The following is a 16,932-nucleotide window of genomic DNA, read 5'->3' on the forward strand; positions in this document are numbered from 1 at the left end:
CAACTACACTGGTGATGCCAGAGTAACACTGCAGGCTGCGGAGATGTGGAACGCACTGTGCCCTCCTTGATGGAAAGACTGAGTGTGAATCATTTCATCTCCATATCGGCTCATTGGTTAGCATTGCAAGAAAACAAAACAGAGATGAACTCAGTTCACGATCCCAGATCCGAGATTGCTTAATGTCATTCTCAGTGCACAGTGTAAAGGAAAATGAAATAATTGTTACTCCGGATCCAATGCAGAGCAAATAAACACAAAAAGATTTTAAAAAACAAAAATAATAATAAAACAATAAATATAAATACATAAGATAGTTGATCTCCATAGATTAACCGTACGTCCATAGAGTGACACTAGGCACAGGAGTGTCTGTACATAAGGTGACTGACAGGAAATGATAGAGTAGTAGTGGTTGGGGTGTGGACGGGTGGGTCAGTGGTTGGAGGTGTCCATCAGCTTTACTGCTTGGGGAAGTAACTGTTTTTGAGTCTGGTGGCCCAGGCTATGTAGCCTCCTCCCAGATGGGACTGGGACAAACAGTCCGTGTGTAGAGTGGGTGGGTGGTATCTAATAATAGCAGTTAAATAAATATTAATCTAAAACCAAACATGTAATTTTATTCTTACAAATTGAAATGAATGCATTCTTTGGAAAGAGATGTACCTATCCAATGTACTGGAAGGTTTACGATTTCAAACAGCAAATTGCTTATAACTGTATATATACAGAAACATAGAAAACCTACAGCACAATACAGGCCCTTCGGCCCACAAAGCTGTGCTGAATATGTCCTTACCTGAGAAATTACCCAGAGTTACCCATAGCCCTCTATTTTTCTGAGCTCCTTGTACCTGTCCAAAAGTCTCTTAAAAGACCCTATCGTATCCGCCTCCACCACCGTCGCCGGCAGCCCATTCCATGCACTCACCACTCTCTGCGTAAAAAAACTCACCCCTGACATCTCCTCTGTACCTACTTCCAAGCACCTTAAAACTGTGCCTTCTTGGATTAGCCATTTCAGCCCTGGGAAAAAGCCTCTGACTTTCCACATGATCAGTGCCTCTCATCATCTTATACATCTCTATCAGGTCTCCTCTCATCCTCCATCACCAAGGAGAAAAGGCCGAGTTAACTCAACCTATTCTCATAAGGCACGCTCCCCAATCCAGGCAACATCCTTGTAAATCTCCTCTGCACTCTTTCTATGATTTTCACATCCTTCCTGTGGTGAGGCGACCAGAACTGAGCACCGTACTCCAAGTGAGGTCTGACCAGGGTCCTATATAGCTGCAATATTACCTCTCAGCTCTTAAACTCAATCCCACAATTGATGCACCATATGCTTTCTTAACCACACAGTCAACCTGCGTAGCAGCCTTTTGTGTCCTATGGACTCAAACTCCAAGATCCCTCTGATCCTCCACCCTGCCAAGAATCTTACCATTAATACTATATTTTGTCATCATATTTGACCTATAAAAATGAACCACCTCACACTTATCTGGGTTGAACTCCATCTGCCACTTCTCAGCCTAGTTTTGCATCCTATCAATGTCCTGCTGTAACCTCTGACAGCCCTTCACACTATCCACAACACCCCCAACCTTTGTGTCATCAGCATATTTACTAACCCATCCCTCCACCTCCTCATCTGGGTCATTTATAAAAATCACAAGGAGTATGGATCCCAGAACAGATCCCTGAGGCACACCACTGGTCACCAACCTCCATACAGAAAATGATCCATCTACAACCACTCGTTGCTTTCTGTGGTCAAGCCAGTTCTGGATCCACAAAGCAATGTCCCCTTGGATCCCATGCCTCTTTACTTTCTCAATAAGCCTTGCACGGGGTACCTTATCAAATGCCTTGTTGAAATCCATATACATTACATCTACTGCTCTACCATCAGCTAAGTGTTTAGTTACATCCTCAAAAATGAACTGTATAAACCATCAAAGGGTGCTGCTGTAGTGTAGCAATTAGTGTAATGCTGTTACCACTTGGGGGGGTTGGAGTTCAGAGTTCAATTCTGACACCATCTGATTCCTCCAGGTGCTCTGGTTTCCTCCCACTGTCCAAAGACATTCTGATTAGTAGGTTAATTGGTCACGGTAATTCGTCCTGTGATTAGTCCGGGGTTAAATAGGTGGGTTGCCAGGCTGTGTGGCATGTTGGGCAGAAGGGCCTGTTTCAAGCTGCATCTCTAAATAAATAAAAATCTCTGGTATCCAAGAACTTGCTGAGGGTTGTGGACACAGCCCAGTGACCTCCCCTCCATCGACTCCATCTACACTTCTCACTGACTTGTGAAAGCAGCCAACATTATCAAAGACCCAACCCATCCTGGACATTGTCACTTCTTCATCTTCCTGTCCGACAGCAGAGAGAAAGGTTTGTGAGTTAATTCCTCCAAGCTGAAGGACAACTGATATGTGATGAAATGATTTGTATAGATGGCACATCAAGGGTTCCCAACCTGGGACATATAGATCTCTCAGTTAATGGTAAGGCTCCATGGTATAAGAAAAGTTTGGGAACCCTTGTGGTCCCATGGATGAAAGAAAAATGGAGGGTTAACAGCTATGTAGGAGTGACAGGTTAGGTTAATAATGGAGTAGGTTTATATAGGTCAGAACAACATCGTGGACCTGTACAGTGCTGTACTGTTCCATGTTCTATTAAACAAAAGATTTTTCACACAACACACACAAAATTTCAGCCTGAAACGTCGACTGTACTCTTTACATAGATGCTGGCGTTGCTCACATTTCCAGCATCTGCAGATTTTCTCTTGTTTGTGAAAAGATTTTTCACTATAGCTTGATAACTATCTGATCTACTGGTAACAAGCCTGTCATGAGGCCCGTTTTGAAAGGGTGGAGGGGTTGCAGATAATGCTGCTTGGATTAGATCCTATCTACTGTAAGGAGAGATCAGACAAACAAAACATTGTAAACACAAGAGACTCTGCAGATGGTGGAAATCCAGAGCAACACACACAAAATGCTGGAGGAATCAGCAGGTCAGGCAGCATCCATGGAAAATATTAAACAGTCGGCGATTCGGGCCGAGATCCTTCTTGCGCAAAGTTGGGTTGCTTTCTCTGGACCATCAGAGCCTGAGGGGAGACTTGTTAGAAGTTTATAAGATCATTAAGATCCAGAAATAGAATAGACAGAGTTTTTAACTCAGGTTGGAATGTCTAATACCAGAGGGCATTTAGTTACGGTGAGAGGGGGTAATTCCAAAGGGGATGTGAGGCGCAAGTTTTTTTTTTACACAGAGAGTGGTGAGTGCCTGGAATGCACTGCCTGGGATGATGATGGAGACAGAAAAGATACAGGTGTTCAGGACAGGTACATGGAACACAGAGAATGGAGGGATATGGGCAATGTGTAGGAGAAGGATTCATTTAGTTAGCCATTTAATTACTTGTTTAATTAGTTTAGTACAATGCTGTGGGCCTTGGAGAGAGACAGGAACAGACTACATGGAAAAATATTTAATTTGGGGGAGGGCGAATCCTGATGCTATTAGGTGGGAATCTGGGAGGTGTTCAGGGAAATGCACAATGGAAGTGTAGAGGTTGTTTAGGAAACTCTTGCATGGGGCGGTGGAAAGGCTTTTCCCCATTGAGGCAGGGAAGGGATGGTAGGGTGAAGGAACCATGGTCGACAACAGACGTGGAATATCTAGTCAAGAAGTAAGATAGAAGGTTACTAAAGGTTTAGGAAGCAAGGATCAGACAGGGTCTACAGAGTTACAAGGAAGCCAGGAAGGAGCTTAAGAAAGAATTTAGGAGAGATTGAAAGTGGCATAATAAGGCCTTGGCAATGGGATTAAGCAAAACCCCAAGGTGGTCTACACATACATGAGGAACAGGAGGATAAATAGAGAGAGAGTGGGACCGGGGTGGTGGAAGAAGCAGATACTGCACATTAGAGACATTTAAGAAACTCTTGGGCAAATGAATGAAAAAAAGGAAGCCTATGTGGGAGGGAAGGGTTAGATTGATCTTGGAGTAGGTTAAAAGGTTGGCACAACATTGCGGGCCAAAAGCTGTGCTGTATTGTTCTGTGAAAGTCCCATCAGTGAAGCATTGAACTTGAGAAAGGTAGTTTGCCTTTGACATACTACTCCCTCCTCCTTCATTCACAGATTCCCTCTGAGCAGATAAGCACATGGATAGGAGGGTATGGAGGGCTACAATCCAGGCGTGGTTTGATGGGACGAAGCAATCTTGGCCAAAGGGGCAGTTTCTGTGCTGTGGTGCTTTATGACTCTATGGACACTTTCAAGGGCTTTTCCCCTCATGTTCTTAATATTTATTGCTTATTTAATATTCAAAGATTCAAAGTATATTTATTATCAAAGTATGTATGCAGTATACAACGCTGAGATTCCTCTTTCCCAAAGACAGCCATGAAACAAAGAAAACTATGACACCTGCTCAAAGAAAATCATCAAACACTCCCCTATGTGCAAAAAAAGCAAATTACATCAACAGCAACAAAAAATTGGGCAAAAAATACAGAATATAAAACACACGATAGAAAGAGTTCTGCAGACAGCCCCAATTCAAAATCATCCAAAACAGCAACAAAAAAGGAGTAATCGGAAACCAGGAACACATTATAACATCAACTACAGAGTCCAGTCCAAACCACTTCGTTTAAGCCTTGCCAATGACACAGAGATCTGGCACCATCCTCCGACTGCATCGAGAGAGAGAGTGACCATTTGAATGCAGGGACAGTCTGTTGGGAACAGTGAGCAAGAGAGACCATCACGAGACACCTTCCTCTGGCACCCACTCACTTTCTGCGGTAGGCTCAATGATTTCAATCTTCCTTGGCACCCTAACAGATGAGATTGGTGAGAAGTGTAGTCCATCTTTGGTTCATGCTCATTTTCAGGCTTCTTGGCCTTGAAGCTGCATTCTTTGCTCAAAGCCTCACGGAAGACCCTCGGAGACAGCAAAGCCCCAGATTGCTCAATCAGCCCAAAAACACAACAGCGAAACGCACTTGCTCCAACAGTAACAGAACCATATTTGAAAGAGAAAGACATAAAAGAAGTGAAAGAAGTAGTTAAATGAACCGTCTGGAGGATGTGGCCCTTGGTGCCATCTTCTTACTACTTTTTCTCTTTTTGTATTTAGAATTTGTTGTCTTTTGCACATTGGTTGTCTGTCCATGCTGTTGGGTGTGGTCTTCCATTGATTCTACTGTGTATCTTTGTATTTACTGTGAATGTCCATATGAAAATGAATCTCAAGGCTATGTGTGGTGACTCACTTGCTGAGGTTTCTTACATACCTAGAATCAACAGTCTTTTATCTTACCAAATTTTATTTTTCGATAATAAATTTGCTTTGAACTTTGTCTATGAGTCTATGGAGATGAGGAGGAATTTCTTTAGCCAGAGGGTGGTGAATCTGTGGAATTCATTGCCACAGGTGGCTGTGGAGGCCAAGTTTTTGGTGTATATTTAAGGCAGAAGTTGATACATTCTTGATTGGTCAGGTTGTAAAGAGATACAGGGAGAAGGCAGGAGACTGGGGCTGAGAGGAAAAATGGATCAGGCGTGATGAAATGGTGGAAATGATGGGCTAAGTGGTCTAATTCTGCTCCTATAGCTTATGGTCTACTCCTGTACACATAGTCTCTCTAAGGGCTCTATGGGAAGTCAAATACAGGTCTATGACTCTATAAGTGCACAGACCTGTTGATTCTGATAACAGTTGGACTCAGTTGTTGAAGGTTTCTTAAATACCTAGATCTAACATTACCAAATTTTATTTTTTAATCACAAAATATAGAGGTTCAAAGATTATCAGGTCATTCCAAGTTGGGCAATGATGGCTTTCTTCTCCTCATTTAGATATATGGAATATTCCTTCTTCATTTCCTCCTCAATTTGTTCTATTTTCTTTGCCTCGACATCCGGGGGAGCCTAAAATACAACAGAGTGTTGTTAAAGCCTTTGATATTCCATTTTAATGATAAAACATTCAAAAACTTGATGCCATCTCAAAGGATTCTTCCCCCAGGCAGTTAATCTGATGAACGGGGAGTGCCATGGTAACGTAGCAGTCAGCGCGCCACTGTTACAGCTCAGGGCGTCGGTGTTCGGAGTTCAATTCCAGTATTCTTGGTCGGAAGGTTTCTATGCATCTTCCCGTGTCGATGTGGGTTTCCTCTGGGTGTGCCGGTTTCCAGAAGACAGAGGAATGGTTTTAGGCCATTCGGTCCATTGAGCCTGCCTCGCCATTTCATCAATGGCTGATCCATTTCTCTCTCAACTCCATTCTCTGCCATTTCCCCGTAACCTGACTGAACAAGAACTTATCAACCTCCACCTTCACAACATCCAATGACCTTGCATCTACAGCCATCTGTGGCAACAAATTCCACAGATTAACCACCTTCGGGCAAGGAAATTCCTCCACATCTCTATTCTAAATTGGCATTCCTCTATTCCTCTAGTCTTAGACTCACCCAGCATAGGAAATATCCTCTCCACATGTACTCTATCTAGGCCTTTCAGCATTCGACAGATTTCAATGAGATCCCTCTTAATTCTTTCAAGTTGCAGTGTCTAAAGGCCACAGCCATCAATAGTTCCTCATACAAAAAGCTTTTCATTCCTGGAATCAATCTTGTGAACTCCTTCTGAACACTTTCTACGCCCTTTCTTAAATAAGCAGCACAAAACTGCTCACAATACTCCAAAAGTGAGGCCTCATCAGTGCCATATAAAGCCTCTGCATTACATCTTTCCTTTCATATTCTAGTGAAATTAATGTTAACATTGTATTTGCCTTCTTCACCACTGACTCAACCTGCATGAAGACTCCTAAGTCACTTTGCAACTCAGTTTTTTGAATTTTAGAAACATAGAAAACCTACAGCACAATACAGGCTCTTCAGCCCACAAAGCTGTGCTGAACATGTCCCTACCTTAGAACTACCTAGGCTTTACCCATAGCCCTCTATTTTTCTAAGCTCCATGTAACCATCCAGGAGTGTCTTAAAAGACCCTATCGTTTCCACCTCCACCACCGCTGCTGGCAGCCCATTCCACGCACTCAACACTCTTTGCATAAAAAACTTACCCCTGACATCTCCTCTGTACCTACTCCAAGCACCTTAAAACTATGCTCTCTCATGCTAGCCATTTCAGCCCTGGGGAAAAGTCTCTGACTATCCACATGATCAATGACTCTCATCATCTTGTACACCTCTATCACGTCACCTCTCATCTTCCGTCGCTCCAAGGAGAAAAGGCCGAGTTCACTCAACCTATTCTCGTAAGACATGCTCCCCAATCCAGGCAACATCCTTGTAAATCTCCTCTGCACCCTTTCTATGGTTTCCATGTCCTTCCTGTAGTGAGGTGACCAGAACTGAGCACAGTACTCCAAGTGAGTCTGACCAGGGTCCTATACAGCTGCAACATTACCTCTCAGCTCTTAAACTCAATCCCATGATGATGAAAGCCAATACACCATATGCTTTCTTCACCACAGAGTCAACCTGCGTAGCAGCTTTGAGTGTCCTGTGGACTCAGACCCCAAGATCCCTCTGATCCTCCACACTGCCAAGAGTCTTACCATTAATACTATATTCTGCCATCATATTTGACCTACCAAAATGAACCACTTCACACTTATCTGGGATGAACACCATCTGCCACTTCTCAGCCCAGTTTTGCATCCTATCAATGTGTCATTGGAACCTCTTCCCGTTTCTCCCCGTTTAGAAAAGAGTCTGTGCTTCCTTTGAGCTACCAAAGTGCATGGCCATTTACTTCATGACACATCTGCCACTTCTTTGCCCATTCTCCTAATCTGTCCAAGTCCTTCTACAGAATCCCTGCTTCCTCAACACTATCTGCCCCTTCCTCAATCTTTGCATTGTCTGCAAATTTTCTTACAAATCCTTGAATTCCACCATCAAAATAATTGATGTACAATGTAAAAAGAAGCGGTCCCAACTCTAACCTCTGCAGAACATCACTAGTCACTGTCAGCCAATCAAAAAAGACTTCCGTTATTCCCACTCCTTGCGTCCCGGCAATCAGCAAAAGCTCTATCCTTGTTAGCATCTTTTCTGTAATATCATGGGCAGCCATGTGTGGCACCTTGTCAAAGACCTTCTGAAAATCCAAGTACAAAGCATCCACCAACCCTCCTTTGTCTATCCTGCTGGTTATTTCTTCAGAGAATTCCAAGCGATTTATCAGACAAGGATTTCCCTTGAGGAAACCATGTTGACTATGGCCTATTTTACCATGTGCCTCCAAGTACCCTGAAACCCCATCCTTAATAATTGACTCCAATACCTTCCCAACCACTAAAGTCAGGCTAACTGGCCTTTGAGTTTCTTTCTTCTGCCTCACTCCCTTCTTTAAAAGTGGAGCAACATTTGTAATTTTCATGTACTCCAGAACCATTCCAAAATCTAGTGATTCTTGAATGATTACCACTAATCCCTCCATGATCTCTTCAGCTACCTCTTTTAGAACACTGGGTTGTAGTCCATCTGGTTCAAGTGACTTATCTACCTTCAGAACTGTCAGCTTCTCAAACACCTTTTCCCGAGTAATAGCAACTACACTCACTTCTGCCCTCTGACACTCTTGAACTTCTAGTGTACTGCTAGTGTTTTCCATAGTGAAGACTGATGCAAAATACTTATTTAATTAATCAACAATTTCCTTGTTCCCCATTTCTACCTCTCCAGTGTAATTTTCCAACAATCCCATATCTACTCTCGCTTTGACTTCCCTTGTCAGCCATAGTGTGTCATCTTGCCTTTAGAATTCAATTTCTTTGTTGGAATGAATCTATCCTGCCCTTCTGAATTGCTCCCAGAAACCTCAGCCATTGCTGCTCTGCTGTCATCCCTGCTAGAATCCCCTTTCAATCAACCTTGGCCAACTCCTTCCTCATGTCTCTATAATTCTCTTTTCTCCCGTGTCCTGATCATTTGACTTTAGCTTCTCTTTCTCAAAGGGCAGGGTGAATTCTGTCATATTATGATCATTGCTTCCTAAGCTTTCTTAAGCCTTTAACTTAAGCTCTCTAATCAATTCTGGTTTATTGTGCAAAACCTAATACAAATGGTTGATCCCCTAGAATACTCAACCATAAACTGCTCTAAAAAGCCATCTCATAGGCATCCTATAAAATCTCTGCCTTGGGATTTAGTGGCAATCTGATTTTCTCAATCTTCCTGCATATTGAAATCTCCATGGCTATCACAACATTGCCCTTTTTACATGCCCTTTCTATCTCCTTTTGTAATATATAGCCCACGTCTTGACTACTGTTTGGACTCCTGTATATAACTCCCATAACTCCAATCGGGGTATTTTAACCCTGCTGTTTTTTAAACTCTACCCACAAGGATTCTACACCTTCCATCCTATGTCAGCTCTTTTTAAAGATTTGCTTTCCTCCCACAGTTCAAAGACGTGTTGGTTAGTAGGTCATTGTAAATTGTCTTGCGATGAAGTAGGTGGGTGTTGGAAGCTCGTGATAAAATAGGCACTCTCTCCTTAATGGGAACCTTGTCTGACAAATGTGTTGAAATTCTTTAAAAAAATAACAGCCCGGATAGACTAAGGAGAGTCAGTGGATGTTTTGTATTTGAATTTTCAGAAGGTCTTTGACAGGGTGACACACATGCTTAACAAGATAAGATCCCATGGCATTACAGGAACATACTAGAATGGATCGCTGACTGGCAGGAGCCAGAGAATGGAAATAAAGCCTTCCCCACCATTGAGCATATCTGCACCAAGCACTGTCACAGGAAATCCATCATCAGGGACTTCCACCTTCTAGGTCATGCTCTCTTCTCTTGCATATGATGACACATACGTACTTCAATTATACATTTAGCTTGAACTATACTGGCCATTGAAAAGCAGGGTTCTGCAGGCATCAGTACTGGGACTGCTTCTTTCATGTTACACATGGATGATGGAATTGATGGCTTTGTGGCTAAATTTGTGAATGATACAAAGATAGGTGGAGGGGCAGGTGCTGTTGAGAAAACAGGGAGTCTGCAGAATGACTTAGACAGATGTGAGAGTGGACAAAATGCATCGTGGAATACATAGAAACATAGAAAATAGGTGCAGGAGTAGGTCATTCGGTTCTTTGAGCCTGCACCGCCATTCAGTATGATCATGGCTGATCATCCAACTCAGAACCCTGTACCTGCTTTTTCTCCATACCCTCTGATCCCTTTAGCCACAAGGGCCATATCTAACTAATACAATGTTACATTGCAGGGAAGTGTGAGGTCATGTACTTTGGTAGAAGGAATAAAGGCATAGATTGTTTTCTAAACAGGAAGCAAGTTCAGAAATCAGAATGGCAAAGGGACTTGGGAGTCCTTGTGCAGAATTCCCTAAAGGTTAATTTGCAGTTTGAGTCAGTGGTGAGGAAGGCAATGCAATGTTAGAATTCATTTCAAGAGGACTAGAATATTAGAGCAAGGATGTAATGTTGAGGCATTATAAAGTATTGGGCAGACTGTACTTAGAGTTTTGGGCCCCTTATCTGAGAAAGGATGTGCTGGCATTGGAGAGAGTCCAGAGGAGGCTCACGAGAGTGATCCCGGGAATGTCTGGTTTAATGTATGAGGAGCCTTTGATGACTTCAGCACTGTAATCACTGGAGTTTACAAGAATGAGAGGGGATCTTATTTAAATATATTGAATATTGAAAGGCCTAAACAGAGAAGACACAAACAGGATGTTTCCTACAGTGGGTGGGTTTAGGACCAGAGGGCACAGCATCAAAATAGAGTGACACCCTTTTGGAAAAGGGTTGAAGAGGAATTTCTTTAGCCAGATGGTGGTGAATCTGTGGAATTCAAAGCTGTGTGTAGGTCCAGGTCATTGGGTATATTTAAAGCAGAGGCTGATAGAGGTTATGGGGAGAAGGCAGCAGAGTGAGGTTGAGAGAGATAATAAACCAGCTGTGATGGAATGGCAAAGCAGACTCGATGGCAAATGGGCTAATTCCGCTTCAACCTCTTATAGACTTTTTTCAGTCTGGGGTTAAATATTCGCAGATTCCTCATAAAGATTCTCATGGAGGAAGTATTTCATTAGCAGACCCATAATTACCCACTGAGCTGCTGCACTCACTCTGTGGGTGAGTTACTGGCGTGTTAATACCCGGCTGTCTGGAGCTTTGAAGGAAAACAGATGTGACATTCCACACTCTGCCAGATCTGAATGTTTTGAAAGACGTCGAAGTTGTGTGACCGAGAAAGGAACAGGTCCACAACATCAACACAAGAGGTTCTGCGGATGAATGATTCCAAAGAAGTCGAAGTTGTGTGACTGCGAGCCAGTCATGCTGCATCCATGGAGAGGAGTCGATATTTCAGGCTGAGACCCTTCACCAGATCGGGAAAAGAATGGGGAAGAAGCTAGAATGAGAAGATGGGGGAGGGTTGAGGGAAAGGTGGACAAGCTGGCAGGTGATAGGTGAGACCAAATGAGATGGGGGTGGTGCTTGGGTGGGGGGGGGTGGATGAAGTAAAAAACTGGGGGGTGATATGTGGAAAAGGCAAAGGGCTGAAGAAGGAGGAATTTGATAGGAAAAGGAGAGTGAAGATAGAAGAGGAGGAGGAGGAGGAGAACCTGAGGGAGGTAATGGATAGGTGAGGAGAAGAAAAGGGATGAGGGGGAGCCAGAATGGAGAAAGAAAGGAGTGACAATGTGGAGAAATTACAAGAAGTTAAATAAATCATTATGCCTTATACCTCCAATTTCAGGTAACTCACTCCCCTCTAACCTCTTTCTCAGCTTTCCTTACCCACCCTGATCCTCCTACACCAATCCTGAACCCCGTTATCCTGTTTTTTTCATTCTCCACAACACTATCACATTCCATCACATTCCATCACATTCCAGTGGATTCACTGCTCCCACTGGTCCCAACTGCCTTCTCCACCTCCTTCCCTCTGCTCAATGCTCCATTTTCCTATCCTGTTAGATCCCACTATCTGTGGCCCTTTGTCACCTCCCAGTCTCTGTCACTATCCCCACTCTCCCATCCTCACCTGGACCCACCCACCACCTCCCAGTCTCTGTCACTATCCCCACTCTCCCCTCCTCACCTGGACCCACCCATCACCTCCCAGTCTCTGTCACTATCCCCTCTCTCCCCCCCCTCACCTGGACCCACCCATCACCCCCCAGTCTCTGTCACTATCCCCACTCTCCCCTCCTCACCTGGATCCACCCATCACCTCTCAGTCTCTGTCACTATCCCCACTCTCCCCTCCTCCATCTGCCCATCACCCCTCCTCACCTGGATCCACCCATCACCTCCCAGTCTCCGTCACTATCCCCGCTCTCCCCTCCTCACCTGAATCCACCCATCACCTCCCAGTCTCTGTCACTATCCCCACTCTTCCCTCCTCACCTGGACCCACCCATCACCTCCCAGTCTCTGTCACAATCCCCACTCTCCCCTCCTCACCTGGACCCACGCATCACCTCTCAGTCTCTGTCACTATCCCCACTCTCCCCTCCTCACCTGGACCCACCCATCACCTCCCAGTGTCTGTCACTATCCCCACTCTCCCCTCCTCACCTGGACCCACCCATCACCTCCCAGTCTCTGTCACTATCCCCACTCTCCCCTCCTCACCTGGACCCACCCATCACCTCCCAGTCTCTGTCACTATCCCCACTCTCCCCTCCTCCATCTGCCCATCACTCCTCACCTGGCCCCACCCATCATCTCACGGCCTCTGTCACTATCCCCACTCTCCCCTCCTCACCTGGATCCACCAATCACCTCTCAGTCTGTCACTATCCCCACTCTCCCCTCCACACCTGGACTCACCCATCACCTCCCAGTCTCTGTCACTATCCCCACTCTCCCCTCCTCACCTGGACCCACCCATCACCTCCCAGTCTCTGTCACTATCCCCACTCTCCCCTCCTCACCTGGACCCACCCATCACCTCCCAGTCTCTGTCACAATCCCCTCTCTCCCCTCCTCACCTGGACCCACCCGTCACCTCCCAGCCTCTGTCACTATCTGCACTCTCCCCTCCTCACCTGGACCCACCCATCACCTCCCAGTCTCTGTCACTATCCCCACTCTCCCCTCCTCACCTGGACCCACCCATCACCTTCCAGTCTCTGTCACAATCCCCACTCTCCCCTCCTCACCTCGACCCACCCGTCACCTCCCAGCCTCTGTCACTATCCCCACTCTCCCCTCCTCACCTGGACCCACCCATCACCTCCCAGTCTCTGTCACTATCCCCACTCTCCCCTCCTCACCTGGACCCACCCATCACCTCCCAGTCTCTGTCACAATCCCCACTCTCCCCTCCTCACCTGGACACACCCGTCACCTCCCAGCCTCTGTCACTATCCGCACTCTCCCCTCCTCACCTGGACCCACCCATCACCTCCCAGTCTCTGTCACTATCCCCACTCTCCCCTCCTCCATCTGCCCATCACTCCTCACCTGGACCCACCCATCATCTCCCAGCCTCTGTCACTATCCCCACTCTCCCCTCCTCACCTGGACCCACCCATCACCTCCCAGTCTCTGTCACTATCCCCACTCTCCCCTCCTCACCTGGACCCACCCATCACCTCCCAGTCTCTGTCACAATCCCCTCTCTCCCCTCCTCACCTGGACCCACCCGTCACCTCCCAGCCTCTGTCACTATCCGCACTCTCCCCTCCTCCATCTGCCCATCACTCCTCACCTGGACCCACCCATCACCTCCCAGTCTCTGTCACTATCCCCACTCTCCCCTCCTCACCTGGACCCACCCATCACCTCCCAGTCTCTGTCACTATCCCCACTCTCCCCTCCTCACCTGGACCCACCCATCACCTCCCAGTCCCTGTCACTATCCCCACTCTCCCCTCCTCACCTGGATCCACCCATCACCTCCCAGTCTCCGTCACAATCCCCACTCTCCCCTCCTCCATCTGCCCATCACTCCTCACTTGGACCCACCCATCACCTCCCAGTCCCTGTCACTATCCCCACTCTCCCCTCCTCACCTGGATCCACCCATCACCTCCCAGTCTCTGTCACTATCCCCACTCTCCCCTCCTCCATCTGTCCATCACCCTCCTCACCTGGACCCACCCATCACCTCCCAGTCTCCGTCACAAACCCCACTCTCCCCTCCTCCATCTGCCCATCACTCCTCACCTGGACCCACCCATCACCTCCCATTCCCTGTCACTATCCCCCCTCTCCCCTCCTCACCTGGATCCACCCATCACCTCCCAGTCTCTGTCACAATCCCCACTCTCCCCTCCTCACCTGGACACACCCATCACCTCCCAGTCTCTGTCACTATCCCCACTCTCCCCTCCTCACCTGGACCCACCCATCACCTCCCAGTCTCTGTCACTATCCCCACTCTCCCCCCCTCACCTGGACCCACCCATCCCCTCCCAGTCTCTGTCACTATCCCCACTCTCCCCTCTTCCAGCTGTCCATCACCCCTCCTCACCTGGACCCACCCATCACCTCCCAGTCTCTGTCACTATCCCCACTCTCCCCTCCTCACCTGGACCCACACATCCCTCCCAGTCTCCGTCACAATCCCCACTCTCCCCTCCTCCATCTGCTCATCACTCCTCACCTGGACCCACCCATCACCTCCCATTCTCTGTCACTATCCCCACTCTCCCCTCCTCACCTGGACCCACCCATCACCTCCCAGTCTCTGTCACTATCCCCACTCTCCCCTCCTCACCTGGACTCACCCATCACCTCCCAGTCTCTGTTACTATCCCCACTCTCCCCTCCTCACCTGGACTCACCCATCACCTCCCAGTCTCTGTCACTATCCCCACTCTCCCCTCCTCACCTGGATCCACCCATCACCTCCCAGTCTCTGTTACTATCCCCACTCTCCCCTCCTCACCTGGACCCACCCATCACCTCCCAGTCTCTGTCATTATCCGTACTCTCCCCTCCTCACCTGGACTCACCCATCACCTCCCAGTCTCTGTCACTATCCCCACTCTCCCCTCCTCACCTGGATCCACCCATCACCTCCCAGTCTCTGTTACTATCCCCACTCTCCCCTCCTCACCTGGACCCACCCATCACCTCCCAGTCTCTGTCATTATCCCTACTCTCCCCTCCTCCATCTGTCCATCACTCCTCACCTGGATCCACCTATCACTTGGCAGCTTTTCCCACCCTTTCTCCTTAACTTGTTAAAAATGGCTATTCCCACTCTATATTTCAGTTTGATGATGTTGTCTGTCCTCCCCTCGCCCACAGACGCCGAGACACCCCAGCACCCCTGCTCTCTTGTATCTCTAGAGGAACTTCTCCTCACTCACCTGCTTCTTTTCATCTTCCTTTTCAATTTTTTCTGCTCTTTGTAGTTTTTTTGTTCCAAAGTAATTGAGTCGCTTCACCTCTTTCTCGAAGTAAGCTTCCACAATGGACTTCTGCAAAAGGCAGAGAGCATCAGTCTGACCGACCTCCATCCTTGTTAATTCACCACTGCAAACACCGTCGTTTATCAGGTGCTGTCCGTGAGGGGTCAGTACATTCTCCTCTGTGACTGCGTGGCTTTCCTCCCACATTCCAAAGGCACATGGGTCAGGGTTAGTCAGCTGTGGGCTGTTACGTTGGGGCTGGACGCTGGCAGGCTTCCTCAGAGTGCGCTGGTCATTGTGCAAACAATACATTTCACTGCACGTTCATTGTATGAGTGGGAAATAAAGGTCATCTGACTTCTCTACCTTTAGTCATGCTCCTGATCATAGAACAGAGAACAGCACCGGCCCTTCAGCTGTGTTGTGCTGACCTTAAGATCAATCTAACCTTTCGCTCCCACTTACTTACTGTCCATTATGCTGCTGGTATTTAGGGCAGCAACGAAGGTCCTCCATCTCTGGCGGTGTTCAGGGCTTCCTTCATCATGTCAGTAGCTTCCTCTCAGTTTTCACTCCTGTCAGCCATACAAGTCCCAGTGGAGACTCAGGAATATCATCGCACTCGGATGGAGAAGGATTCTTCATTGCTGTTTCCATCTCAATTTTGTTTGACCAGTCAGGGTTCTTATCTCTGAGCTGTACCCCAAACCTGTAGGACTGGCGGACCACTCTTAGTCTGCCCTCTACCCTTTGATCTTTTTGGCATGAATGTCCCTACCAACAGTCAGTGCATAAAGCCCTGACTCCAGCCAGCATTGTTCTCTGGGTCATTGAAGCAGGCAAGCCTCCAAACCCAACGACAAGCTTGTGGTCACCTTGGAGGTTCCTTCCCACATAACACTCCATTTCTCTCACCTCCAAGTGTCTTAAATGTCCCTGACATATCTGCCTCTAGGTACCACACCTAGGTTCTTTCTAGGTAATTTTCCTTTGTGAATAGAAACAGACAATCTGAGGCGATGAATTTGGTGTGAAGTGAAGCTACAATGGTGGATTGCACAAAATGGTGGAAGAGGATTGACATGTCAGGCGTCACTCCTTGCCTGACTGTTCAGCAGGCGGGGTGCGAAGACAAGCTGAATTTGTCTGCCAAGCCTTGAGTTCTGATGGGACAGAGTTGGTGAAGACCTGCTGGAGATGGGGCAGCGAAACAATCACATTACTCACCTCCTGGCTAAGTGGATGTCTCAGGGACCAGGGCACCTCCAGAATGTGCAGGGTTCCAAAGTCATCAGACACTGCCAGGAGATGCTGCTTCTCTGTTGAGATAAACACAGAACAGAGACACTGGAGATTCTGCAGATGCTGGAAATCCAGAACAACACACTCAAAATACTGGAGGAACTCAACAGCTCAGGCAGAATTAATGGAAATGAATATACAGTCAACGTTTCAGGCTGAGAAGGTGGGAAGAGGAGAAGCAGGACAAGCTAGAAAGGGTGAAGCCAG

At 47.0% G+C, this 16,932-nt stretch overlaps 1 protein-coding gene across 2 annotated transcripts in view; it reads right to left on the reverse strand.

Annotated features, from left to right (window-relative positions):
• Window positions 1-4,318: 4,318 nt before the first annotated feature.
• The window catches only part of dnai3 (dynein axonemal intermediate chain 3), an 88,174-nt gene continuing 75,560 nt past the window's right edge, over window positions 4,319-16,932 (reverse strand). For both annotated transcript variants that reach the window (XM_059983722.1, XM_059983721.1), the window contains 3 exons: window positions 16,651-16,742; window positions 15,382-15,492; window positions 4,319-5,961 (listed from right to left, as the gene is read on the reverse strand). In XM_059983722.1, coding sequence (XP_059839705.1) covers window positions 5,842-5,961; window positions 15,382-15,492; window positions 16,651-16,742 — 323 coding nt within the window. In that variant the 3' untranslated portion in view covers window positions 4,319-5,841. The remainder of the gene's footprint in view (window positions 5,962-15,381; window positions 15,493-16,650; window positions 16,743-16,932) is intronic.

This window comes from Hypanus sabinus, chromosome 11, assembly GCF_030144855.1.
Source record: "Hypanus sabinus isolate sHypSab1 chromosome 11, sHypSab1.hap1, whole genome shotgun sequence".
NCBI lineage: Eukaryota > Metazoa > Chordata > Chondrichthyes > Myliobatiformes > Dasyatidae > Hypanus > Hypanus sabinus.